Source organism: Amblyomma mixtum, chromosome 4 (assembly GCF_055824585.1).
Source record: "Amblyomma mixtum isolate Tamu chromosome 4, ASM5582458v1, whole genome shotgun sequence".
NCBI classification, from domain to species: domain Eukaryota; kingdom Metazoa; phylum Arthropoda; class Arachnida; order Ixodida; family Ixodidae; genus Amblyomma; species Amblyomma mixtum.
Window position 1 is genome coordinate 92,241,361 of NC_143015.1, and position 27,485 is coordinate 92,268,845.

General features: G+C 45.6%; 3 protein-coding genes, 1 non-coding gene and 1 pseudogene across 6 annotated transcripts; 3 read left to right on the forward strand and 2 right to left on the reverse strand.

Moving 5' to 3' along the window:
* The first annotated feature begins 2,317 nt into the window (after window positions 1-2,317).
* TRNAF-GAA (transfer RNA phenylalanine (anticodon GAA)) lies at window positions 2,318-2,390 on the forward strand. The gene has a single exon. It is a non-coding gene; the product is annotated as a tRNA-Phe (tRNA).
* A 3,277-nt stretch (window positions 2,391-5,667) lies between these two features.
* LOC149347425 (uncharacterized) lies at window positions 5,668-11,642 on the forward strand. Its single transcript, XM_089587093.1, has 2 exons — window positions 5,668-5,801; window positions 10,642-11,642. The coding sequence occupies exon 2, from the start codon at window positions 10,653-10,655 to the stop codon at window positions 11,448-11,450; it is 798 nt and encodes a 265-aa protein (XP_089443219.1). The 5' UTR covers window positions 5,668-5,801; window positions 10,642-10,652; the 3' UTR covers window positions 11,451-11,642.
* A 2-nt stretch (window positions 11,643-11,644) lies between these two features.
* LOC149347426 (uncharacterized) lies at window positions 11,645-13,258 on the forward strand. 2 transcript variants are annotated; one of them, XM_089587094.1, is made up of 6 exons: window positions 11,645-11,777; window positions 11,926-11,961; window positions 12,128-12,229; window positions 12,307-12,351; window positions 12,487-12,531; window positions 12,589-13,258. In XM_089587094.1, the coding sequence occupies exons 1-6, from the start codon at window positions 11,680-11,682 to the stop codon at window positions 12,809-12,811; spliced, it is 549 nt and encodes a 182-aa protein (XP_089443220.1). In that variant the 5' UTR covers window positions 11,645-11,679; the 3' UTR covers window positions 12,812-13,258. The 2 variants fall into 2 exon arrangements, with proteins under 2 accessions (XP_089443220.1, XP_089443221.1); XM_089587095.1 differs by having other exon boundaries at window positions 12,487-12,728.
* Window positions 13,208-15,049, reverse strand: LOC149347427 (uncharacterized; annotated as a pseudogene). The gene is made up of 3 exons (XR_016282572.1): window positions 15,045-15,049; window positions 14,263-14,471; window positions 13,208-13,621 (listed from the first exon to the last, which is right to left on the reverse strand). The product of XR_016282572.1 is annotated as an uncharacterized LOC149347427 (transcript).
* LOC149347428 (uncharacterized) lies at window positions 13,949-16,445 on the reverse strand. Its single transcript, XM_089587096.1, has 2 exons — window positions 16,082-16,445; window positions 13,949-15,381 (listed from the first exon to the last, which is right to left on the reverse strand). Exons 1-2 carry the CDS (start codon window positions 16,282-16,284, stop codon window positions 15,270-15,272), a joined length of 315 nt encoding a protein of 104 aa, XP_089443222.1. The 5' UTR covers window positions 16,285-16,445; the 3' UTR covers window positions 13,949-15,269.
* Window positions 16,446-27,485: the final 11,040 nt, after the last annotated feature.

Below are 27,485 nucleotides of genomic sequence, written 5' to 3' on the forward strand. Positions count from 1 at the left end.
ATGTGGGAGGAGCTTCACTGCAGACTTAAGTTGTATCCGACTATAGCAGTACAGTGACCTAGAATATTCTAGTTCACTGTAATAGCAGTGAGCATAAGATTGTCCACATGGAGGAAGGAAAGAACTAAGGAGAGGCCGTGACGTCACTTTTTGTGAAGCCGCCGGCAACCGGAAGTTGGCTCGGCTCTCCTCACTATCTTCCTTCACCGAGCTACAGGGCGGGGATCGCGCGCGACTCGCAAGCGCTTCGCAAAAGAAAGGTATAAAAAAAACCGCGCCGCTCGCCGCTACACTCCTACACCTCCCTCCCCGCAACACGCACCTAGACACAGACCGGCGCACAGGTGCGGTGAACCTTTTCCGACGCCAAGCGAAGAAAGACGACATTGCGCGCCGCTTATAGTTCAGCTCGCCATCCTCTTCGGGCTACCGTACACCCGCCGTGTAGCCTTCGAAACGCAGCTCAGCATCGCCGAGAGCGGCTTCATGTTTCTCTCTTTTCTCTCTTTATTTCCTTACCTTTCGAAAAGGTAGGAGCCGGGACTAAAAGCTGTAAAAACAGCTTGACAGGGGCCCCGGCCCCCTACATGGTGGCACTGCAGCGTGTCGGAAACATCACCACCATCACAAAGGAAAAATAAATACAGATACTTATTACAAAGGCATTATAGTTCAAGCGCAAGAAATAAATACAAATTCAACATTGCAAGGCAAACAACAGTTTGTAACGCTTCAAACACAGAAAAAAAAGAAAACAAAGAAAAAAATAGATGAAGTACAATGTGTTGGACATTCTGGACATAGTATGTAACGAATTGAAGTTTCTGTGCTGTTTGGTGAGGTGCGAAAGTTCGCTGATCAAAACAATCAACGCTTCTTCGCGTGTCGAAGCGCGGTTCCGGAGTGCCACCTTTTCGCGAGATTCATTTCAATGCATCGATCGCTCCGCGTAACAACACCAAGTTTGACGAACAAAATATCAAATGAGCGGTTATTTGCTGCATTTAAAAGCAATCTTAGATGCGTGCGTAACGTCACGACGCCAGGCATGTAGACTTTAACACGCAAGGCCGAACACACCGTGCCGAAAGACCGTACACCGCCACCGCGAAACACTCGGGCCCCTAGCAACAACGACGCTAACGACGCCGTACGCCGTTGCTAGTGGCCCGAGTTTTCTTAGCAACAACGACAACGTTGCTAGTGGCCCGACTTTTTAAGCCTAAATTTTGACGTCACTTCCGTCACACTCTTGTCAATGCATTGGGAATACGAAGGGCCTCTCCATAGTTTTCCTTCCTCCATGATTGTCCACATGTAAAGCATCAGTGGAAAGAGGAAGTTTAGCCTAATTAACACTGATTAGATAGGTTAATTCCGTAATTAATCAATTTATATGTACGTTGCTATAGCAAAGAACAACTACAAGTTCTAAACACGTTACGTGACCTTCAGCTTGACCGTGAAAAAGAATTTAGCGAAATGTAAGAATAACAGTGTGTAAATGGATGACATCATATACGGTATAACGCAATGCAAGTCACACGACTTAGCATGACATCAGTCAGCACGTTGAAGAGGCGCTTAACGAGGCTGATCGCGCCACAGAGGGCGGCGACATCGACGGGAATGATGACGCAGTCGCTTCGACGAGCTCCGGAGCTGGCAGTTGTTCTGAACGCACTCAGCGTTACAGACGCCGAGCCGCGTCTAGTTGCTCGATACACCAGAGCTTTCGACCTCTAACCAGGTTCAGCAGTAGTTCAATCACAGCTCATTTTTCTGTCCTCGGCCGTCTCCGCCGTACCAGCCGTGCAGGTTCCTTCAGCGCCGTCGTCTGTTGCGGGCATGATCGTGGCGAATCTCAGCGTTTAGAAATGTAGTGTCATCTAGTGGCAAACAACAAAACTATCAATTTTCTTTTAGTGCCAAGCATCGGCAGGTGGCGATACATGCTTTGTGATCTCGTTTTTCACGTATTCACCAAGCTACAACAAGTGAGATTCGCTGATTCAGGCGGTGCAAGGTTCAGTTGGTTTAGTGGCAGTAAAAATGCCTTAGTATTAGGCCTGACCGAATCTTGCCTTTCCTCGTAGTCTTATATGTTTGATGCATTTTCTTGCTGCCGTTAATTTCAATAGCATTTGATATGAATCACAGTATCAACTCCGATATTGCGCCGTAAAGCACTTAAATCTGCGTGTCCCTGTTTGATATTGCATCCTTTAGGAACACTAATAAGCGATCAGAATGAGCAAACATGACAAAGCAGATGCTTTATGTATTGGTACCTCTCTTAACCCGCTCTTCCTCAGTCGCCGAAATAGCTCAGTTGGGAGAGCGTTAGACTGAAGATCTAAAGGTCCCTGGTTCGATCCCGGGTTTCGGCAGACCTGCTTTTTGCATTTTAGGTTGAAATTTGGTTGACATGCCGAAGACAAATAAAAATCGGAACCTAAAAGTGAGCGTTGAATGTGTAAACTTAAGGGGTTGAACTGCGACACCTGGCCCAATTAATTGGAAGGATATGAGATCTAAGCCTTTGTCTAGCACAAGACGTATCTAGTCTCACAATGACAATGATGAAATAAAACATCTGTTATGCGGCCTATGCCACACCGACACGCTTACATCGATTCTTAGAACTCAACGCCATGCTACAAGGTGAAGCGTTTATTTGGAAGGATCAAATGATGACAGATGTCACATGGCCGGTAGCAAGCATCCACCCATGCTACCGAGAGTCCCGTTGAAATTAATTTGAAGTTTAAGTAAAATAAATTTTCAGAGTTAAAACAGCGCGAATATGCTTCGTTGACTCTTCCATTCTCAATAAGCTTTATCCGGGACGGGAAAACTGAGGGAGAAACCGAAATATTGCGGACCTGTTAGGTATACAAACAGGACTATAATAATTATTATTTATCAAAATTGGTATCCACCTTCTCATGGTCACAATGGGTATTGCGACTCCATTGGACGTTCTGTGGACGTTTAAGGGAGTTTCAGTGCGCATTGGGGTAGGCAAGCTTGTGTTCATTCTGATTAGAGAAGCCTGGCAAAGTGTGCACTACACTTATTCGTACTGCAGGGACGGATTTAAAGCGGGCGGAGAAGGAGGCAGCATTCGAGAATGAAAGCGATGCCTTGACTTAAAGCTTCGCAATAGCAACATGCACACTACGACGCACCCGTCACTGTGGCATAGTGGCTACGGCGTTCGGTTGAGGAGTGTAGGCCACGGGATCGAATGCCAACCATAACCACAGCATTGCGATTGAAAAAGGTCATTCAGAATAATAAGTGCAAAAAAATTCACCATACGGTCGCTAATGCGTAATAGAGAGGCCAACATCAATTGGCCCGTGGTGTTCCAAATCCAGCCCTCCACCACTGAGCTTCTCATAACCTACGTGCAGTTTTGGGACGCTAAAACGCCAAATACCTACGAAATCGAAGACAGTAATGCCAACCGAGGAGCCGACGAAAGAAAAAAGAAACTTTTAGTGAAAGACCAATAGGTTCAATGACTCAACAACTGTTCTAAGGGGAGCAAGGTTGGACACACTAAACAGCAACAAAGCTGATTCCAACCAATTGTGTTGGTTTAGGGCGTGCGCCAGAGTACTGAGAGTACAATCTAGGACTCATGGAGAAACAAATGAAAAATGAGAGAGCGTCACGCGAATATTTTAAACCTTAGTCGGAAAAAAAAAAGATGTCCAGGCTTAGCTTGGTTAAGCCAAGAATGCGTTGCATATTGCGCGGTCTTTTTGCGCGAGGTATTTGCTTGGCGGCACTCGATTTTCTCAGCAGCTTTTCCTCCGTGACGTCACGCGCCGGCGCAGCGCCCCTAGAGGGAGGAGCGGGAGTCAGGTGGTGCTGGCGGCCGCGCGCGACCGCGCGAGTTGGGGCCCAACTTTTCCTCCGTGACGTCACGCGCCGGCGCAGCGCCGCTAGCGGGAGGAGCGGGAGTCAGGTGGTGGCTGCGGCCGCGCGCGACCGCGCGAGTTGGGGCCCAGCTTTTCCTCCGTGACGTCACGCGCCTGCGCAGCGCCCCTAGCGGGAGGAGTGGGAGTCAGGTGGTGGCTGCGGCCGCGCGCGACCGCGCGAGTTGGGGCCCAGCTTTTCCTCCGGCAGTCGTGACGTCACGTCACGTGGTTTGGTGGCTGCCCGGCCGCGCCCAAGGGCTGAACTGAGTGATTGCAATATGCAACGCACATGGGCGTCCGGGAGGGGGTGGGCAAGGGGGGGCGGTTGCCCCCCCTTGGAATTACGGATATTATTTATGCCCTAGTAGAAAACAACTACAAACCTACCGCCTCCCCCATCCCCAGACATCGGCTGCACCCCCCTGGAAAAAGTTCTGTGGACGCCCTTGGCAACGCATAAAAATAACGGTGCCCCATGCGGCAATGCCATGTGTCCGCTCATGGTGTCAGCAACGTGGTCACTATAGAAGCTTACTGTGAAAGAAGGAGAGAATTTTGTAGCTATTTTTCTTAGTTGAAGCCTCGCACATTAGCCGGAGAAAGTGCGTGCACATCATAGCCTTGCAAGGGCTCCTCATAAACAGTGGGCCGAAGTTCATGGCACTGTCTACAATGGAAAGTTCTGGGGTCCAGTGCTTGAATTATATTTGCAATGTCACTTTAGAGATATGATTAAAACATTATATTAACATTTTGAACTCTTAATACAGTATATAGCACGATACAACTTGAAAAGCAGCAGTAGCTAACACTGAGCCACGGTCCGCGGCGTACTGTATTTCTCCGCTGGCCAATCGCAATAGTAAACGATATCAACTTTTTAATGCTTGATTACATTAAACAAACCAAGTATCAAGATTCAAGCCCTTATAATTTTCTCTTGTGATTAGTTTTTTGTTTAAGTAACAGGAAAAGTCTTAACAACGGTCTACTTTTTTTGTCGTGGAGGAATTCAGTGCGGTGGTCGTGAATGGCGGCGGAGCTTCACTGCAGACTTAAGTTTTGTCCGAATATAGACGACTATAGTAAAACAATGTCAAGTATTCGCACCATTTATCTACTTTTCTATGATGAAACATGAACCATTGTTTTCTGATATTTTATCATTATAACAGCATTAAAAATAAGCAGTTGAATAATGTTAACTTCGAATGTTAAGCTAATATTTCTTATATAACATACAACTTTATGGAATTTTTAACATTATGTAACATCCAATGTAACCTGCAATGTTGCAGCAGCATGCATGACATGTTTATAACATTGGAAAGTTTGGTGCTACCTCCGTGGTCCACGTCCATTATTAGAAACTGCGCTCTCATATTCTTTCCTGTGCTCTTAAATCCAGTAATGCAACGACAAAAATTATTTGGGCTTTAAGCTTCACGTCTAGCGCTGCTCAACGCTCTTTATGCATGCGGCACTGAACATCCCATGAGAAGTTTTTCTTTTTTTTTACGACACCTAACGCGCAGCCGAGCATGACTCTTTTATGCATGACAAATCCCAGCGCCTTTCCCTCGAATCCACGGAGGAACACATCCATTGTCACCGCAATTCCGCTAATGAGACCATTTTCGCTGCTTAAAAATCCCGCGTGTTAGTCCCCTAGCGGCGAAATCGGAAAAGTTCACTGCGGCAACAGCTGGTAGATGGCAGCCGCAGCACACGTACAAACGGCTTGAAGTTTCAGGCATTTGTTATCTACTGGCAGCAAACCACGTGCTGCATCGTTTATCGACGAAGCGAGAGAAATACCTCCCTGTCGGGTCGGCCTTCCGGCGCTGCGAAGCGTGGCACGGAAAGCGAGTGAGTGCATACCTGTCTTTGATTCCGCATTATGCGTTTACACCTTGCCGTCCGTACGGGGAGAGTTGCGAGGTCAGTCATGCGCACCTTTACCCGGCGGCTTATTGAACATCGCTTCCGTGCGGAAGGAAATCGTTGCGTTTCGCTTGTGAGAAAACGCAGTTGTTTGCCTGTTAACCTTCGGCCTATTTGTTAGTATCTGGCCGAAACTGAACGCGAACTTGTATCTGCCACGCATGTTGTCAACAGAGAATTTCGCTTTGTCAAGGTCGCACCCATGAGGCTGTAAATTTTGAGCTTGAAGTGGTTTCCAACCACGATTTGATGGGAGGGGTAATGGCGTCTCCTGCCGTCCTATCAGCTGGGTGATGGTGGTCGCTAGCCGTCCCTTCGTTTCGGCGCAGCTTCGGGCCGCTTAGGTCCACCCCGGGGGGGGGTGAGTGAACGCGCTTCTGTCACGTGACAGGTGAATGGGCCGATGCTTCGTTAGCGTTCTGTGAACCGCTGCGACCGTTGTTTGTTTGTGTGACCGTCTGTGTGCGAAAGATCTGAAATCGATCTGTTTCCCTATATATGTAGTGCAAACGGTCACAGATGGATGTGCTTTGATGCAGAGGTCACTACCGGTCGTCTGCTCAAAAACGCGCTGTTCTACTTCCGGCCAGAACTCGAGAGGAGCTAATCAATTTGCGCGGTGGACACTACGAGTAATCTTTATTGTTCCGCTCTGCAGTCGGGTTTGAACCCTGAAAGACGCACAAACTGTCGATCTCTCGCTTTGTCACAAAATGCGTGTTTCAAAATCGGTGCATTCACGTTCGAGTGTCTCACAATAGCAGTGGTTTTCTATGCTGTAGAAAATAGACAAACGCTGCTGACCTGCGTTACGTGAGCTAAATTAAGAAGAAAAGAAAAAACACGAGCTCCTATTGAGAGCGGATTTTGCAATCATCCTGCAGAAGGTTTCCTCGTGCAAATCTGCGCAAATTTAAGTTCACAATAATTTAATTCTTAACGCGAGGATGAATAACGAGCTTTTAATGCTCTGGAGATGGCTAAACGTGTCAAAAGTTTTTGAGCGTCGGAAGTTAATTTCAAATAACGTATTTTCGGAGATCGTAGTTTTTTTCAGTACTTCTCTTTACCGCTTTAAGAGGACAAAGAAAACCAAGCAGATCGTGGTAGCTCGCGCATGCTGATAGCGAGTGGAGTTCCTCAGAAATTGTACACGCTGCTCAAGCGGCCGGTTTGGCGCTTTATGCACATAAAATAATGTTTGTGATGATCATGACGCTAACTACCAACATGATAATGGAGATGGTGATGTTTTGATTTGAAGAAAATACAAGTGCAGCTAAGAATCAGCCTAAGCTGGGTTAGGCCTACAGCCTACTCACAAATGGCTGACGAAACAATGAATGCTATGCAAAAATACACAAAGAAGGAAAAGCAGAAAAATGAGAAAACATCGACAAGACATCTAAAATACAATGATATGTAGAACAGCTTACTGTAGAATACTGCCTCAAAGCAATATTAGATGACGAAGGAAATAAACCTACAAGGTATGCCAGTAAGTATCGGTTACTTTAAACCGTCTAACAGAGCGTCTATTTTGCGTGTAATAACTAGGAACAGGGAACAGATTGTCTCTGTAGGGCCGCATAGGAACACTCAGCGTCAAGGGATTACTTTGCAATGACGATATGTTTTATACAGCAGTTAGAAGAAATAATCAGAAAATAATTACTCAGAAGAGGGTAGTTTAAGGGCAGTGAACAGATTGGCATCAGATGGAATAACTGTGTTGAAATAACTTATCAGAGGCCCTGTGTAAAATAGGTTACTTTCGTGCGCAATGTTGAAACGCAGTGGCAATGTGATTCTGTATCTAAGATGGTTTTAAAGGGATGCAAACACCTTCCGAGTTTGAAAACGAAGCAAAAAGGAAAAATTATAAAGCACCCAAGGTGTTCTACCAATCAGGAAAAAGTTCAGTGAATATTACAAGGCATATCACTGTAAAAAACGAAGCATAAATACTTTTGATTAGTACAGAAATAGAGAGCAGTGCATTGACAGCTGAAGCGAAACGAAAAATATCTCACGTCATGAGGTCAACTTTATTTTTGTGTTTATGGAAACAGATGTGTTGTGTTTTGCGTTCGTTAATAAAGGTGAAATTGCGACCTTGCAAATTCGAGATAAAATACCACCCACTTGAAAAAAGTTCGTCGGAGTGCAGTCTTATTAGGCAAGCATGCCAAAACTCACAAGAATGGATTACTCCCTTCGGTAAGTCCTTTACATGCAGGCCCAGTAAAAGTGGGGTTGACACTGGGGCTTGCAAGACGCTAGATTTCGAAATAAAATTTAGAACCAGAAAAGTTTTCTGCGCAGACAACTTTTGCATGACCGGGGATGTTCGTAAATGCACTCTAAACACGAAAGGAATAAAATGGGAATAAGCTATCCGCTGGTGCCTTCAAGGGGCAGGGTATGCTGCCCAAGCAGCAGGGGTAGATTTTTCATCCCTAAAACGACGGAATACTTGCGGGTTGATAACGTAGACAAATGCCTTCTTCAAAATATGCGAAGTTCTAGCGGTGACGAAGATTTTAACCGAGGTTTCTATATCCTCCATTTGCAAACCTCAATACCTCCGTGACCGCGTTTAAATTTCTCTTCCCATTGCATACTGCATGAAGTTACTATACTTTTCAGTGGGAATAGTAAGCATTCCGCATATTTAGTGGTCGAAATCTACTCCGGAACTTGGACAGCATATCTTGTCCCTAAATGTTTGTGAGCTAGAGGACAGTTTACTCCCATATAGGCATATTCGTCTTTGGAGTAGATTGATGAAGGGGCCTTAATGTCCCATATTTTCTAGTTTCTCTAGCATCAGCTTATCCGAAACGGAGTCAAATGCTCTGCTCGCATCCAGACGACCTCATTATTGTCAAAACTACAAAATATAATGTCACAAATTTCCTCTAACAGTAGCGTTTGACTTTTCCCTCAGGGAAGAGCAAATGCCGCATGCGACAGTACGTTTTTAACATCTAGAGCTTATCTGCGACATCCCCCAATAAGGTGAGCACCTCCTGCACGTGTCTTGCACTACAATTCGTCGTCTTCGGATAGGGACTTGTGATCACATGACCACCTCTGACACGCACACCGAGGCTCGCGCATCCTGTAACCCATATTTTATTCCCATAATACCGAATGCACGGCTCAAGAGGAACGTTTCAGTAGGGTTGTTATGTGCTTCAGCTTCCCCCAGTGCACTACAGTGAGATCTTGTTGAATCGAAATCGCTTAATTCGAACTTCCGGTTTATTCGAATGAAAGCACCGGTCTCTCAAATTTACGTGTATTTCGAGGAGAGAAAACGCCGCCGAAACGCGACTGCAGAGCGAGTGGGCCCACGCCAGTAAAAATTACGACCCGATTACGCGAATGCCTTGAGCGCCTTTCATACGTTCGCCTTTAGAGGAACTAACGCCTATTCCGTCAGATTTTCACACAACGCGACATTGTCCCCATGCGCGCACGGCAAAAGCACTTCGCCCTTACGTAAAAGAAGTTTTAGGCAGTCTATAGAGTGTGTATAGATTTGTCTATAAAGTCTATAGACTGTCTATAGACAAATCCTAGAGAACAGTCTATAGGCAATACAAATGCCGTGGACAGTCTATAAACAATCTATAGATTTATGGCCTTACACTTGTAGTAGACTTTTGTCCATAGACAGTCTAAAGACTATGAATATACATAAAGGAATATCTATAGGAAGTCAATAGAGTCAATAAGAAGTCTATAGACTTTCTATAGACCATTTTTATAAGGACGTGGACAACCCCAGCTTCTCATTCGATGTGCCGTCTGACGTGTAAATCAATGCAACCCAGATTTTTATCGTCGCGCAGCAGTAAATAAAGAAACATAGCGCTTGGTCACCTTGTATACCACCCTGCATACATCTGTACCAGTGCGACCTGTCAACGGTTACTTCGCGGTTTCGATGTTTGCTTTCGTTTTTATTACGAGGCACGTATTAAAAACCTAAAATGAGGGAAGCTTGAAGTTCTTGTTGACGTAGTTATCCAGCGAAGGATGGGGATATAGCCTTACAGAGCAAAACTATATGGCGGAAAGTCGTCATATGGCTTCTACGTGAAGGGCTGTTTGTAACTGCCACTCATGTCCAGCATTCTTCGGCGAAAATTTTTAATATTGGAAAATTGTAAGGTACTGTTATGGAAATATTGAAAGTAATGGTGCCTTCTTGCGATGTGTAACAACATTTTTCTTGCGAACTGTTTCCATCGCTGGCATGGAGCAGTTAACACTGCTACAGAAAACCAATGGGAAATGCTTTTGACGATCGCAAAAACGAAAAAATACAAGCCTGTTGAGGGGTGGTGGTGATGGTGTGACACTTTTATTAGAACATTCTTTATATTTGGCGTTCACTAGGTCCTGGGCCAAGGTGACGAGGGCGCGTTGCAGGTTCAGGTCCCGGGGGGCAAGCCAGGTGGGCCACGGTGGGGGTGGCGGGAAAGGATAGGCGGGGGACTGAAAGGGGCACTGTGTAAGGCAGTGTTCTATGTCTGCATATGTGTGTGGACAGTTTGGGCACTGAGGTGTGGAAGTGTGCCGGTACAGATAAAGTTTGGCTGGTGCATGTAGGAGATTAAACTGTATTCGGCGAAGAATGCTGTTGCATTGATTGTTATAGTGAAGTCTTACAATATATACAAAAAGTGCGTTCATAAGCTCTGTGCCGTTTAAAAATGTTTTTGTTCACAATTTTTGGGTATGACTGCTGCAGCTGCCGTAGCCATGGTGCGCCACTACAAGCGAAAGAGTGACAAAGCCACCTGGGACCCGGACGCCCTGCAGAAAGCCGTGCACCTGATCCGGAGCGGCGCCATGAAGACCCAGAGCGCCAGCCTCGTGTTCGGCATCCCGCATGGAACTCTGCGGGACCGCGTCAAGAGGAACATGGACCTTCCTCCGCACCTGGGCCGCAAGTGTGCCCTGGGCGAGGACTTCGAGCGGGAGCTGAGCGACTTCGTCCTCGAGCTGCAGCGACGGTCCATCGTCATCGACAAGATCACGCTGCGCAAGCTGGCCTACGACATCGCCGTTAAGAACGGCCTCAACCACCCGTTCTCGGTCAAGACCAAACGGGCTGGCAAGGACTGGTGCCAGGGCTTCCTGCGTCGACATCCGGGCCTCGAAGTGACCAGTCCCAGATCGCTTAGCACTGGAACAGCGCTGAAACTCAGCGAGCCAAAGACGCAGATTTTACCGGAAAACGTTGCCATGTCACCGGTAGTGGCGCACTTCGAAGCGGTTGACTCAAATGATAGCGATGACGATGGGCCTCCGACCATGGTGCCGCTGCCTTCGTGTATAGCGCCGTCTTCGGATCGTTTTGTAGCTTCGCCGTTGAGAGCTGTGCCGACTATTCCGTCGCTAACACCGAACTGGGACTCCTCTGTTGTAAACCAGGAGGCTAATGGTTGTGCAGATGGATTGTGCGCCGATGGTCTTGAACTGCTCGCGAACAGTGCAGTCTTGACGACAAGCGTTCCAGAAGATGGCGAGAGTACACCGCGCCTTCCAGATTGCTGATTTGCTGTATGGCTTACATCATTGAGTGGTTGCGTTTTTGTGTGTGACTGCAGCATCAGCTGTGAAAATTGCTGCCCCGGAGTTGTCCGCAGTGATATGTGCAATAAGCCATTCGTATAGCATTTCTAGTGCTGTTTTGACTTCATCGAGTACCGTCTGTGCTGCTTTCTAGACCATTGATAAATTAAAAGATACATTTTCTAAAGTGAGGAACCAAATAAGATGTAGTATGAAGAGTGGAGCCGGAGCTGCCGACATCCCCACTGTGAAGTGGAAGCACTATGAGCAGATGCAGGCCCTAATGGAGCCCGTATCGAGAGAGCCAATGTAAGTTGAATATTTTGTCAGTCTGCATCATTATGCACTCTTTGGGCATTCATTCCGTGATTGCAGTATCAGGTACAATCTACAAACTTAGGTTACTATGAATACTGTATATTTTTGTGTTTCTCATGTGTCATTGCATTTTTTTCAGGCTGTATTCAACCATTGATTTCACCCGATCTCAAGAGTAAGTTTTGAAACAGTGTACAACTTTTCATTATTTACTGGTTGTACCTCCATTGCCCATGTCACATGATTAAAAAACTTGATCAAACAGTTCATATGTGGGTTCAGTTAAAATGTAAAAGAAAACGCCGTTTAATTCATGGTATTGATTTATTCATTGCAAATAGATCCGAAGCCCAGGCAGATCTCACTCCTGCACTGCCAGGAACATCAGGCTCGTCTTTGGAGTCAAGCAGGCCACCCACTCCACAAGCAGGTACAACTGAAAGGTAAACATCTGAAAATGTGAAGTGTGCTATTGCAGCCATTGGACTTTAATGCACCACATCTGCCCTATTATTTGCAGTCAACTGGAGAGCAGAGCAAGTGACTGCGATTCTGATGTGGAAAGGTAAATGCTACACATTGACATCAGGTCGTTCATCTCTCTTGTAATGCATGCTTACTTGAACCTAACTAATGGCTGCACTGCTTGCTTCTGGAGTGAATTTATCTCGCTGTTCATAAACATTCCATTTCTTTACAGCCCAAGGCCAAAGAAACGACGCCGCTCGCCTAGGAAGGCAGAAAGGTATAAAATAGATTTATGAACGGCAAATGGGTATGAATAGCATGTTTCAAATTCCAGCTCATCAGAAGCTCCCCCACATGCTGCGGTTGCTGCTGCCTGTCTGCAACATTTGCAGGCTGTGCGGAATGAAAACCAACGGATTCAAGAGCAGCAGCAGGAGCCGCGTGATACTATTTATCACACGTGTATGGCACTCGCTGGGCAACTGCGGATTCTACCGCCAAAAGAACAACATAAAGCAATATTTGATATCCAGAACTTAATATACAACAGGCTGTAAAAGGTGTTTAAATAAGACAACCTTACAATTTACTAGCAGAAAATACCTGAGGCAAATATTAAATACATATATCTTGGCAAATTTTTTCCCCTCTTTGCGGACAGCAGCGCAAGCAAGCTTTCAGAGCAAAAATAAATGTTACCATTGTCTACACTCGACTGCTTCTGATGATCTTCTCCTGCCACGGGACTTGGCCGCTTCTGATGAAGTAGTCGCATAGCTTATCCCTGGTAGCATGTGCAAGCCTGAATGGAAAACTCATGGAACGTTAAAGAGAACGGGCTGTCTCTCCGAATTGTAAAACTGACACTTCTGACTCCCAGTCATAAGCACATTTGTATAAGTTAAAAGTAACCACTAATTATGTTTCTTTAAGCATATTTACCAACAGCATGATTACCGAGTTGGGTGAGAGCCTAAGGCAGGGAAAGGTGTTAGCCCTCCATTTCCATCTCTCTCCTGCCTCCAGGATCCTCGATCAGCCCTCCTTGCCAATCTTCATGGTCAGTTGTGCCTGGGGGGGGGCAGTAGACTGCACAGGAAGCTGATTTCTCAGACATCAGGAAGTTGTGCAGCGATATGCAGGCTGTGATGATCCGGATAATATTTTCCTCCTTTGCCTTGAACGGCCGACGCAAGATGCGCCACTTTTGAGCGAGAATTCCAAAGGCATTCTCTATACGACACGCCTTGCTCTACTCAATCTGTAGCTAAACACCCGTTTTGCATGCACCTGTGCAAATTGGCTGGGTGTTCCTGTAGCTGGTTGGTCATCTGGTTCCTCAGGACTGGTAAACAAGGAAGGGAGACCTGCAGAACAACAAATGCAGTTTCAGCTTATTTGGTTTAGGTTTAGGTTTATGAGGTTTAACGTCCCAAAGCGACTAAGGCTATGAGAGACGCCGTAGTGGAGGGCTCCGGAAATTTCGACCACCTGGGGTTCTTTAACGTGCACTGACATCGCACAGTACACGGACCTCTAGAATTTCTCCTTCAAAGAAATTCAACCGCCGCGGCCGGGATCGAACCCGCGTCTTTCGGGTCAGCAGCCGAGCACCATAACCACTGAGCCACCGCGGCGGCTCAGCTTATTTGAAAAATAAAGAAAACAAATGCAGTGAAATTATGCGATGTCAATTTTAGCATACTCAGTGTTCAGTGTGCATTGCTTTGCTCTGTGGCAATCCAAGGCTGGATGTTTAATTGCAATCGGAAGAGGTAGGTAGATACTGCGCTTTTCTTTACAATCAATGCCCATATACAGTGGCTGGGTTGGTTAAAGTAAACTAACTTTAAGCCTTCGACACGATGCCTCATTTTACGTACATAACTTTGGCTGGTGAACCTTAAGCAGCTAGTCATATCAAATAGCCCTGAAGTTGGTACGATAATAATTGATCTCAGTTCTAACGAATGCACTATTATTGAATAGAACGAATTGAATTACTTACTCTTCCTTGCATATGGTCTCATGAGGAAGGTTTTTAAAGGGAAAGCCTCATCTCCCACAAAGAAAAAGGGCATGTTGCCAATATCATCCAAGGGCGCGTCTTCTGGGATGCCTGCCTGGTCTTGAGCTACACTTTTGAAAAATGGGCTGCGGCCGTAATTCCCACCACCGGACTCGCTCCCATTGTGGCCCACTTCCACAAACAAGAACCTAAATGAGCAGAAAGATAATTAATTTGTAACTTCTGGTTAATATTAGCCTGCAGGGCACACAAGCAAAAGGGCTGCTATACTTGCATGAAAAGTTTGCCTAACTTATTGTCAGTCTTGGTGGTAGCTTTGTCTTAATGTTATTTACACAATAATATTAAATTGCAGTACATTACACAAATCCAAACCAGTGAATGAGAATGGGACTAACCTTAGCGAAAAATAAACTTGGGCTAGTTACAAAATCAAATTAAGTGGTGTTCAGCACATACAAAGGCTATAAGAAGCAGCCAGTAAAACAAATATACTTGAATACCTGTAATGAGCATCACTGACTGCAAGCACAGACTTACTGAACGCATTTTTGTAATTGCGGTCAGCACTTCCGGAGTTGTCCGGGCACTCAATATTGACGTGTTTGCCATCTATTGACCCTATGCAGTGAGGCATCTGCCAGATTTCTTCAAATTCTCTGGCAACCTAGGTTCGGGGCAGAAAAAGACAAACATTAGCTGCTTTTTATTACAATTATTATGCTTAAAACAAGCATGTGAGATAACCTCATACAACACACTCCATGCGAAATGAACAAACTTAGTCTGTTTCTTGTTCATATGTTATGCATCATATGGTAACAAAAATATTTTTCTGACAGTTTCGTATTCTGTATACATTGAACTCCATAATTACTGCACTGGTGTAAAAAATTCTTTGCTAAATTATTTTCATTAGCACTGCCACTAAATCATGTTCTATAAAACGTGAAGTGTGAAACAAGGAACGACTTACTCGTAACCATTCACTTGGAGAAGATGGTCTGGCAAACTTCCTCAACAAGCTTACAGGTTGTTGACCGGCCGGTCAGGAAATTAAAGGCCGAGGAGCGGAGAGTTTCACCAACTGCCAGAAATCTGAAATAAGGAAGAGATGAGGTGCACATTAATAATATTCAAAGGGGCTATGAAACATCGAAAATACCGTCTGTGGGTGAGTCCCACGGAAAGAATGAATGTGTTTGAGCATCAACACAAACATTTAGCCTTGAAAAACACTAGGTGATTTGTTATTTATTTTTCTCAGACATGACAATCAAAATGAAAAATGAAACCAACGGCACGTAATCTCGTAAGAGCAATCTAAAATTTCCACCTCACCTGATAACCTGCGCCAGGCGCTGATCTACGGGTATCGCCTTACGTAATCTCGTGTCTTTTTTCTGAATACGAGGCCAAGGAGCTCTACAAGGGTTGGTTTGGTTTGGTTTATGGGGTTTAACGTCCCAAAGCGACTCAGGCTATGAGAGACGCCGTAGTGAAGGGCTCCGGAAATTTCGTCCACCTGGAGTTCTTTAACGTGCACTGACATCGCACAGTACACGGGCCTCTAGAATTTCTCCTCCAAAGAAATTCTAGCCGCTGCGGCCGGGATCGAACCCGCGTCTTTTGGGTCAGCAGCCGAGCACCATAACCGCTGAGCCACCGCGGCGGCGGGGTCTACAAGGGTGTCGAAGCTGCTGGGTGACATACGCAGGTAGCTGCCGATAAGAGAACAAGCCAGTTAGGTGATAGCGCTTCGCATATTAAAGTCACGACGAAATACACATGCACTTACTCTCTGTAATACTCCACGTCCCGGTCCCGAAGCAGCGGCAAGAGGTTGTAGCCTTGGCCCAAACGGGCGCGTTCTTGCAAAGATGGGCGCCTCCGCCGCGAAGCTGGTCTTTCTTCTGCCTTCCGCAACTCTTCCAGCATAGCCCTTACAGAGTTGCAGAGAAGAATCGAAACAATCTCCTCCTCCTCTGAAATGCTCGCCATTCTGCGATAAAACGGCGCAAGACAGTGTACAGCCGAACAATCAGCGACATAAGCGCGCGAACTGTCTGCGGGGCTCACGCGCGCTCTCGCTTCGTTCGCGAATTCCCGATACCGGAAAAGAAACTGCCATGAGGTCTCGCCGCTTTCGTGAAAAAGCGAGAAGCAGCCGCAGTTCTATGGCGGCTAGCATAGCAGTTCCGCGTCGGATCCGCCGTCGCGGGCGGGGTGATGAGAACAGTCCCTTTTTTTTCCAGCGAAGCGAATCCGCTTCGCTCGCCGGAAATTTGCTGCAATGTGAACGCGCCCTAAGAGATGGCGCCAGAGTAGCCGCCTCCTTTTGGCACTGCGTGTACTGTATGCGGTCGCCTACGGTCCGAATGCCGCAGCAACTGCGCTTAAAAATCGCATTACCGAGAAGCGTAATCGTCAAACAGCTTTTTTGCAGCGACAGCTATACCACGCCAGCCACTTCGCGAGGTCAGCGTGGCTGTGCGCATGCGCGGAGTGACGTCATAGCCCGCAGCTGGTGTGCGCGCCTCGCCGCTGCGCCGACGGCGGAGCAGACGCCGCCCGCCACGTCAGCTGTGCGCATGCGCGGAGTGACGTCAGAGCACGCGGAGCAGCTGGCGGCGAAACCGAGTGGAGAGGGGGGAGAGATTGAATCCACGCCAGGGATGAACATGAAGGAACGCCCAGCGAAACGGAGCTGCGAAAGTCTCTGGGCGAGTTCCACTCGGCCAGCTGTAGCTATTGCGTCACTCCGGGTTTAACCAGAGCTAAACCACAGCGAATTTTTGTCGTGGCGCAGAATTTGGTTAGGCTTCACATTCATACAAAGCTAAGCTTTTTCGATCTCTGCAGCTGCCTTTTGCAAGGTGCATACTGGCCTGTCGTAAAAACATTGTCAGCTCTGCCAGTAAACCATTCTTCTGGATATTGGCCACAAATGTCGTTACATCAATCGTTGATTCAGCAATGCACGTGTGTCATCTGTACAAGAAGTTCATCATCATCATCAGCCTGAGTACGCCCACTGCAGGGCAAGGGCCTCCCCATGTCCCTCCAATTAACCCTGTCCTTTGCCGGTTGCGGCCACTGTATCCCCGCAAACATTTCATTCTCATCCGCCCACAACTTTCTGCCGTCCCCTGCTACGTTTGCCTTCTCTTGGAATCCACTCCGTTACCCTTAAGGACCAGCGGCTATCTTGCCTTCGCATTACATGCCCTGCACAAGCCCATTTCTTCCTCTTGATTTCAACTAGGATATCATTAACCCGCATTTCTTCTCTCACCCACTCCGCCCGCTTCCGATCTATTAGCGTTACGCCTATCATTTTTCTTTCCCTAAATCGCTGCGTTGTCCTTGACTTAAGCTGAACCTTCTTCGTTAGCCTCCACAGTTCTGCCCAATAGGTGAGTACCGGTAAGATACAGCTGTTGTATACTACTTTCTTGAGGGACATTGGTAAACTATCATTCATGATCTGAGGGAACCTGCCATATGCGCTCCACCCCATTCTTATTCTTCTAGTTATTTCCCTCTCCCCAAGCAGTTCAGTGATGGCCAAAGTACTGTGCATGTTATAAATTTTACCTCTGAGTTATCGTACATCATTGTTAAGCCTTGTGCTCTAGAGGTGCCAATTCATTGAGTAAAGTGCTATGGCTACGGGCTTGGAAAAAAGGTGTGTGCGCCTATTTATTTACCTAGACCTTTTTTGTTTTAATCAGCAGCCTATAGTCGGATACAACTTAAGTCTGCAGTGAAGCTCCGCCCACATTGAGCCTCCGCGCAGAGAATTCCTCCACAATAAAAAAACTAGTCCGATGCTTAAACGTTTCTTGTTACCTAAACAAGAAGCTTATGACAAGTAAAAAAATTATGAGCTCAAATTTTCATACGTGGATTGTTTGATATAGTCGAACTTTAAAAAGCTGATTTCTTTTATATTTGCGATTGGCCAGCGGAGTAATACAGGACGCCGCGGATCGCTGCCCATTGTTAGCAACAACTGTTTTTTTAAGTCGTATCCTAATATAATTGATCTTTAGGAAAGCATTTAGACAATGTCCACACCGAACAGATTCTAGGAACAACATCTTAGTAGCAAAGGGACTAGGTGCGATGTGCTGTGCAGCTTAGCACACACTCCCTCGACTGTCCAAGGTTCATCACATTGGAGCCATTGTGGCGTTTCTGTAATTGCCTTAATGATGACAGCCAAGAGTCTTCCAGCGAAGAAATAAATTTCCTTTTCATGCATACCACGCTGTCACAAAATTCGGCGCAATATTGAAAAAAGAAGAAACAAAAAAATTGGAAGCTTATCAAGGTTAAGCCCAGTGGATGCGAAGCATGTCCTTAGCGCTTGGAGGCATCTTGACCGCATACACGCCCGGCGCAAAGACGCTGGCGCGGTTGCGGGCAGAGACTGACGCGACGGCAGGCGCGCGCCGCCTCATCCCTGGCGTGACGTCACATATCACGTGATGCAGCGATGGTGGCGCCGCCGCCGCGTCGCGCGCGACGGCGCGAACCGAAGCGTGGAGGCCTCCGCCGGGCTACAGTGAACTAGAATATTTGAAAATATTCTAGTTCACTGTAGCCGGGCGACGTCCGACGGCGCGATATGAGGCCCCATCTGCAGCCGGTGTGACGTCATCACGTGGCGTCACATCATGTGATCTCACTTCAAGGTCAATGGTGGCCACCGCCGGGAGGCGACCGACGGCGCGATATGAGGCCCCATCTGCAGCCGGTGTGACGTCATCACGTGACGTCATGTCACGTGACCTACTTGAAGGTCACTTGAAGGTCAATGGTGGCCACCGCCGGGCGTCGCGCGAAGGCCCGAAACCTACGTTAATATGCTTCGCATAAAACAGCGCCGCGCGGATGGCTCCCGCCTGCGCGAGTCATAAAACGGGGGAGAAGGAAACCCCAGAGAGCTAACCTTGTGTGTGGCTGCCCCCTCCACCACCGCTCGCCGACACGGCGCGCGGGGGACTGCGTCAGCCACGACGTATCCATCGAAATTCAGCAGCCGCGGCCGGGATCGAACCCGCGTCTTTCGGGCCAGCAGACGCGGGTTCGATCCCGGCCGCGGCGGCTGAATTTAGATGGAGGCGAAATTCTAGATGCCCGTGTACTTGTGGGATGTCAGTGCACGTTAAAGAACCCCAGGTGGTAGAAATTTCCGGAGCCCTTCACTACAGTGTCCCTCATAGCCTGAGTCGCTTTGCGACGTTAAACCCCAATAAACCAAACCAAGAATGTAGGTATGTATGTATGTATGTATGTATGTATGTATGTATGTATGTATGTATGTATGTATGTATGTATGTATGTATGTATGTATGTATGTATGTATGTATGTATGTACATACGATGTATGCATGCATACATACATGCATGCATGCATGCAAGCATGCATGCATGCATACATGCATGCATGCATGCATACATACATACATACATACATACATACATACATACATACATACATACATACATACATACATACATACATACATACATACATACATACATACAACCGGTACTGGCGCGTTTTAACTAGCCCCACTTGAGTGCACGGTCAGCCTGTACAGCGTAAAAACCTGTAATGCCTGAGAGCCATACTGTAGCAAGCACATGGTTGGCGCCGCTACCACCGAAGAATTCGCCTTGCACGCTTTTGAACGGGGTCTCGAGGAAGTTCTTCAATTTCTTTTTTTTTCTCTGAGGACAGCTAGTGTCCCGCACAGTACAACTGTGCTCAAGAGCGCTGAGAAACTGAGCTGAAAGGCACGGAGTTCAGTCTGCGTCAACCAGGCGCAATACCACAGCCGTTTGTATCGCGAGACAAATCCACTCAACGACTGTACCACCAAAAAATAGCAGGAGCTGTGACATGGGTGAGTACCTCCTCCAGCACTAAGCAAGTAATTCCGTGTTCTAAACAGCAGCTTTAATTTGATTCAGTGAAATGACTTTATCGCGTCGTAAAGCAATGTTAAATTTAAGCGACTATTTTTCTCTTTATCGAAGCTGGCGCGGTCTGGGTGGAGTGGCGACAGCGTCAGCTGCGGTATGCCTTTCAATAACTGACAGTGTCCCTAGTTTTCCGGGTGCCCGTCGAGTCAAGAACGCTTTCTTTTCATCGCCTTATGCAAAACAGTTTCTTTCTTAAGCTCATTTGTTCCCCGTGCTTCTAAAGACTGGAGCTATCTTCCTAATGAAATTGTGTCTATTACTGACATAAATAACTTTCGCTTAGCTTCGACTTGCGTTGTATAAACTCTGACAGTATTGTTCTGCACTAATGTATTTAATGTATAAGTTAACATTGCATATACAGGATTAATCTTTTATATGCCCGTTTTTTGTACAACATTGTTTGCTGTAAATGTTTCTGCCACTCCCCATATGCAATGCCTGTACGGCCCTGAGGGTAAAAATAAATCAATCAATCAACAGGAAGGGATCTCCACTGGTACCAAGCAGAAAATGCAATCGTGTCAAACGACTAACCTCCAAGCAGTCCCCATTATAATCAGCTCAGTCAGATTATCCCCGTCGAGCGCCGAGCCCGGCCATCCTATCAGAGCAAATTTCCTAATCTGATCTCGCCACCTGACTCTTTCTTACCCGCGGCTGTTTTCCTGTCGCTGGAATCCACCCTGTTATCTAGCAGACCATCGGTTACCTGTAGATCTGCTCTGTTTTGAGAACCAACAGGTACAACAGCTGGCTGGCGCATGACGCACTAACAATACGTTTAGAGATTTCTATTCCTGTGTCCAAAGGATGCCATCGCCTTTCCTCAGTGTACGCTCAATCCCACAATTTGCACGTTGTTTACGCCGTAGCAATGGAGGACATCTGAGCTTGGCAGGGACGTTTACGACCGTCATTCTGCGGCGGGCTAGTAGGCGCCCATCCCCGAAAGCAATGGTTCGCACATACTATCCACGGTGGCGATCAGGTGTTCTTGGGACTTGTACACACGATCATTTCAGCCCCGGCATGTATTCTTTCTTCAAGGCGGTTATTTGTGCGGCTATTTGCGTTGATGCACGTTGCGTCTGTGTACGTTTCCTACCTGCGGGATGTTGTCCGATGCTCATCGATCCGAGGTGAGGAATCTGTCTATCAGCAATAATTATTTCTAAGCGTAATAAAAGCCCTGTGAGCGTGAACTGTTAACGTGCGGCTATTATTGTATTTCGGTTTAGTGTTTAGTGACTTCCAGATGCAGGTACGTCAGACATATCGGTGTGTTGAAAGAACTCAAAACGGCACGAAAGAAAATAAGAAGTTTAGTTTTAGTTAGTTTATGGGGTTCTACGTCCCGAAGCGACTCAGGCTATGAGAGACGCCGTAGTGGAGGGCTCCGGAAATTTCGACCACCTGGGGTTCTTTAACGTGCGCTGATATCGCACAGTACACGGGCCTCTAGAATTTCGCCTCCATCGAAATTCGACCGCAACGGCCGGGATCGAAAAATAAGAAGTGAAACGCACAACTGCGGTGAAACTGCGGTTTATTAAGCTAAACCTGGACAACAAAACCTATATGTACAGCATTGAAACAGACGATATCACTTGTGTAAACCAATAGCCATCACCGAGGCTTTTAGCTAGCCCACAAACTGCTATTAAAAATGAACTTGTCTGTATTGTTGTTAATTGTCGCAGTCTAAAAAACAAAACTGACCAATTCTCCTCACTCTTACAAATGACAAACGCACATGTGGTGATTGGAACCGAGTCATGGCTGGACAGCAACATAAGCGATGGTGAAATATTTCCTCCATCCTATACCACGTATAGGAAGGATCGCAATGTACGCGGTGGTGGTGTGTTCATCCTCGTTCATAGCAGTTTGAAAAGCGTGTGTGTTAACCTAGAAAACGATTCCTGTGAAGCTGCCTGGTGCAAGGTACAGCTGGGCGATGGTACTTCTTTCGCAATTGGCTCTTTTTATAGGACGCCCGGTTCAACCTAAGTCCTAAGTTTGACTCAGTTAATTAATACAGCATTACATGAAAACAAACTGGCCGCCGTTGTATTTGTTGATTTAAAGAAAGCGTTTGATACCGTGGATCACGCTATTATGCTCAACAAGTTAAACCATTATGGATTCCGCGGTGAAGTCTACCGCTTACTTTCCAGTTACATTGAAAACCGTCAACAAGCTGTAATTATGAATAACATTATATCATGCCTTCAATATTTAAAGACAGGGGTTCCTCAAGGATCTGTTTTAGGGCCCATGTTATTTTCGTTATATTTGAATAACTTGCCGAAGGTCCTAAGTTGCTCGGATATTTTAATGTATGCAGATGACACTGCGATCATAGTTACAGCTGACAACCATGAGGATCTAGAAGCAAAAACAAACACTGAATTGGAAAAAATTTCAAGCTGTTTTTTTTACCAACAAGCTAACAATTAATTCAAGCAAAACCAAATATATAGTATTTAGCTCAAGAGGAAAAGTCATCCATAGCAACCAAATTAACATTTTTATTAATGGCCACCCACTTGAACGAACACACTCATTTAAGTATCTTGGAGTCATTCTAGATGAACATCTTCACTGGAAAAATCAGATTAACGCCGTCTGTTCGAAGTTGGCCTCAGGCTGTTACGCCTTACTACAGGCCCGCGATTGTTTTAACACACAAACTCTGCGTACCCTTTATTTTGCACTTATTAATAGTCATTTAACATACTGTATAGAATCATGGGGTTTGACATACAATACTTACCTTGATCCGATCCGGAGATTACAAAAACGGGCTATCCGAATTGTAACACAAAGCAAGTATACCGAGCCAAGTAAACCACTTTTCCAGCTATTAAATATCCTTCCTTTTGACCTTTTGCGCTCTTTAAAGATAGCGGTGTGTGTAAACAACATAGTCAAATATAATCAACCTTTCAATGCCTCCCTGTTTCGCTCATCTTCTCGACTCACAAGAAACCTTACACATAGTAACTTTAATCTACCACCGAATTATAACGTTTACAGCGAAAGATTGGTGCAGCTTTCAGGAGCCAAGGTTTGGAATGCTTTACCCCCAGAAATAAAGCAGTCTCATGAAACAAACAGAGAATTGCGAACATACTTTATGAGCCTTATTTGACATATGTGACAGTTGTCTTCGGTTTGTGTCTGTTGTACCATGATGTTAATGAAAGATTTTTTTGCATTCTGCTGTAAAATGCACATTATTTTATTCTTTCCTTGTTGTATGATGTATTTGGGTCTTTCGCCGTGATTTTGTGCTTTTCATTTTTCATAAGCGCTGTGTCATTGCCTTCATATATTTTGTTTTTGAACCCCACACTAGCCTCTGGCTATGGGTTCAGTCAGTGTTTTGGTAATTTGTATGGCAAAAGTAGAAATAAAATGAATGAATGAATGAATGAATGAATGAATGAATGAATGAATGAATGAACCTGCGCACAGCCATTTTTTGAACTTAGCAACACATTATTAGCCTTAGACGCAACACATATTATCCTTGCCGGTGATTTTAATATGCCCAGCGTAGAATGGTCTTCTTTTAAACCAGTAATTCGCACTGCATCGCTCTTGTATACCGCTTTCCGTGAAGTAATTGGTGCTCACTCATTATTCCAGCTTGTTCAAACCCCTACCAGACTCAGCCTTACCAGTGCTAATGTATTAGATTTGTTTTTCTGCAATGACTCTAGCCTAGTCTCGTCTGTCATAACGCTGCCAGGCATAAGCGACCACGATGTAGTTTTTGCAAAAGTATCCTGTAATGCTGTGAAGACCCACTACACCCAACCACGCAAAGTGTATTTTTATGAAAAAGGGGATTATGCTTGGCTATCACGGGAACTCGACGCGTTTTTTCCTTAGTTTCTTTCACATCGGCCATCTCTGGATATCGATTCCTTCTGGAACTTGTTTAAAACTAAAATTTTGTCGCTGACGCAGACTTTCATCCCATCCCGCTTGATTTCAGCCAAACGTCGTGACGATATGCATTGGATGAATAGACAGTTGCGGGCAATGATCAACCGGCGGAAACGGCTGTTTCGCAGATATTGTGATACGCCCGCACTAACTTTGTACTCCGAGATGAAAAAGCAAACTAAGAACTTATCGAAAGAAATCCGTAAAGCAAAAAGGGCATACTTCAGCACACTAGGCCAACAACTAAAGACAAACCCGAAGGCAGTCTGGAAATATGTTAAAAATAAGAGAAACAGCAGGGTCTCTGCGCCTGATATACTAGACGAAACTGATTTTGGAAGGGATTCAAAAGGTAAAGGGAGAAGTTTCAATCTTTATTTCCAATCGGTGTTTTCCGATCCCATTAATATACATACTGACTTTCAATCTTCCAGCACCCTGACCAGAATGAATGACGTAGAAATTTCTGAACGGGGGATCATGCTTTTATTACAGAAAATTAAAGTTACATCAGCACCAGGGCCTGACAACATTTCCAATTACGTTTTGAAAAATTGTGCGGCTTCGGTTGCCCCGTATCTAGTTGCATTATTTCAGAAATCGTTAGAGAATTCTTCTTTACCCCTTGACTGGAGAAGTGCCAATGTCGTTCCGATTCATAAGAGTGGTGACAAAACTAAAACATGTAACTATAGGCCCATATCGCTGACGAGCGTGTCGTGCAAAACACTGGAACATGTCATTTATACTCAGTTAATTAGCCATCTACAAAACAATAGTTTTTTCTGTTCGACACAACATGGATTTAGGTCCGGCTTCTCATGTGAAACACAGCTCGTGGAATTCACACATGACATTTCTGTTTCCTTAAACTCTGCCGGTCAGGTAGATTGTATATTTTTAGATTTTCGAAAAGCGTTCGATTTAGTTGCTCACAACCTATTGCTACAAAAGCTTTCAGAATTAAATATTCCTACCTCACTCTTATCCTGGATTGAAGCGTATCTTGCGGAAAGGAAACAGTGCGTGGTTATCGACGGTGTCAGCTCGGAAGGTGTGGGTGTAACTTCAGGTGTTCCGCAGGGGTCGGTTTTGGGCCCTCTTCTTTTTCTCATTTTTATAAATGACCTCACTAGTAACATTTCAGGTATAATCAGACTTTATGCTGATGACTGTTGTATCTACCGCAACATTTCTTCTGAAGCAGATGCAATTTCACTACAGCATGACCTCAACTCTGTATTCTCTTGGTGCAACAACTGGAATATGGCGCTAAATATCTCCAAATGTAATCTGGTCCGGTTTACAAACAAGAAACAATTCTTCCAAACAGACTATTTCCTTTGTAGCACTGAATTATCCACAGTTTCAACTTATAAGTACTTGGGAGTCTTTTTTTCTACTAATCTATCATGGAATACACACGTAAATTACATATCTGCTAAAGCCAGCCGCACATTAAACTTTCTCAGACGTAACTTTAAGGACGCTGCCCTTACGCTGAAGGAGGCATTATACATGTCTACCGTACGTCCGATACTTGAGTATGCTTGCACGGTTTGGGACCCGCATACAAAACTGAATATTGAGGAGCTGGAGCGCGTCCAGAAACGGGCTGCTAGGTTTGTGTCTGCCGATTACAATTTCCAAAAAAGTTCTTCTGGTTTGCGCGAGAAGTTGGGATAACCTTACTTGAAAACAGGCGCAAATATTTGAGACTCTCTTTCTTTTATAATGTGCTTAATAATAAAACTGGAATTCCAAAAGAGAAATACATTAATGAACCCAGCTACATTTCCGCCCGCACTGACCACCCACTTAAGGTGCGCGAGTACAATACCCGTATAAACGTATTCAAATATAGTTTTTTTCCCACGAACAGTGCATGACTGGAACTGTCTCCCGTCTCGGGTCGCTACCGCTCCTCCTACATCATTTCTGGCCGATTTGCAAAGCCACCTGTCAATATAAGTGCAATAATTCTTGTCCGAGTGTATCATGTTGCTTTTTTTGAAATTTTTACGAAGTTGATTATTCCTAAAGCTTTATTCTTTAAGCAGTGCTGTATTTTAAAATGTATCTTTTGTGTGTGTGTGTGTGTGTGTGTGTGTGTGTGTGTGTGTGTGTGTGTGTGTGTGTGTGTGTGTGTGTGTGTGTGTGTGTGTGTGTGTGTGTGTGTTTAGGGTATGTTTGCCTTTCTGCAATGGTTTTCTGTATTTTCTCTGTAGACCGCATCATTTGCCTAATTTATTGTGTACTAGAAGTTTATTCTTATTTATGATGTTTCCCCCCTACAATAATGCCCCAGTGAGGGCGCTGTAGGTACTGTGTATAAATAAATAAATAAATAAACTACGCACAAACGGGTATGAATTTGTTTTTCTTCCACTTATCCTTGTCTTGTGCGCCTTGATACCTCTTTCTTCAGAATTGATGAAGGGCTGAAATCAAACTTATAGCTAACCTTGTGGTGTGCCCGTAATGGGCGACTGTAGCTTCCCGTGACGTTTGCAAAATAAGCCAAAAGTGTTTCGAACTGAGGAAAGCACGGGGAAACATCCAATATTTTGTTTGCTGCTAGGAGAGGCAAATCAATCAAACAGTGGTTCATGTTGGAGATGCTTCGACAAAAAGGAAACCAAAAGACATATGCATTCGTAGCCCCTCTTAAAATCGCTACCGAACAAACTTCGCACATCGCAGTTAATTGCAGGAGCTAGATTTATGTAAAAGTCCAGGGGGCACTTTGGCTCTGACTGCGAGACTGTTTGTGCTGTACTAATGCTTTATTTGACTACACACTTTGACTACACATTAAAATTACACACTTTGACTGCTTCTTTGGCACGACTCTCTCTCTGCTTCGACGAGTTCGGTTGTATCCATGGCTCTGTTCGCAGTAATGAGGTATGTATAATGTGGTCACCCACGGACGCCTTACGCAACTATTTTATTAGTTGTCGTCTGCTCCAAAAGGGGGCACCAGGCATCCGTGGGTGACCGCGTTACTTCGAATCCGCGCACCCTGACGTCATACCCATTTCGACCAACCGAAAAGCGGGACAGCGCTGCTGACAACCTTCTGTCGACAACGATGAGGCATTAAAGGCTTTTGCCTAAGTAATGATAAAGAGACGCCAGCAGCCACTGTAGTTTAGATCATAAACACCGCCGCCACGCGACGTTTGGTGGTGGTGGGCACGGTCCCCTTCGATGGCGTCTCAAGAGGGTCAGCTGTGTCGGTA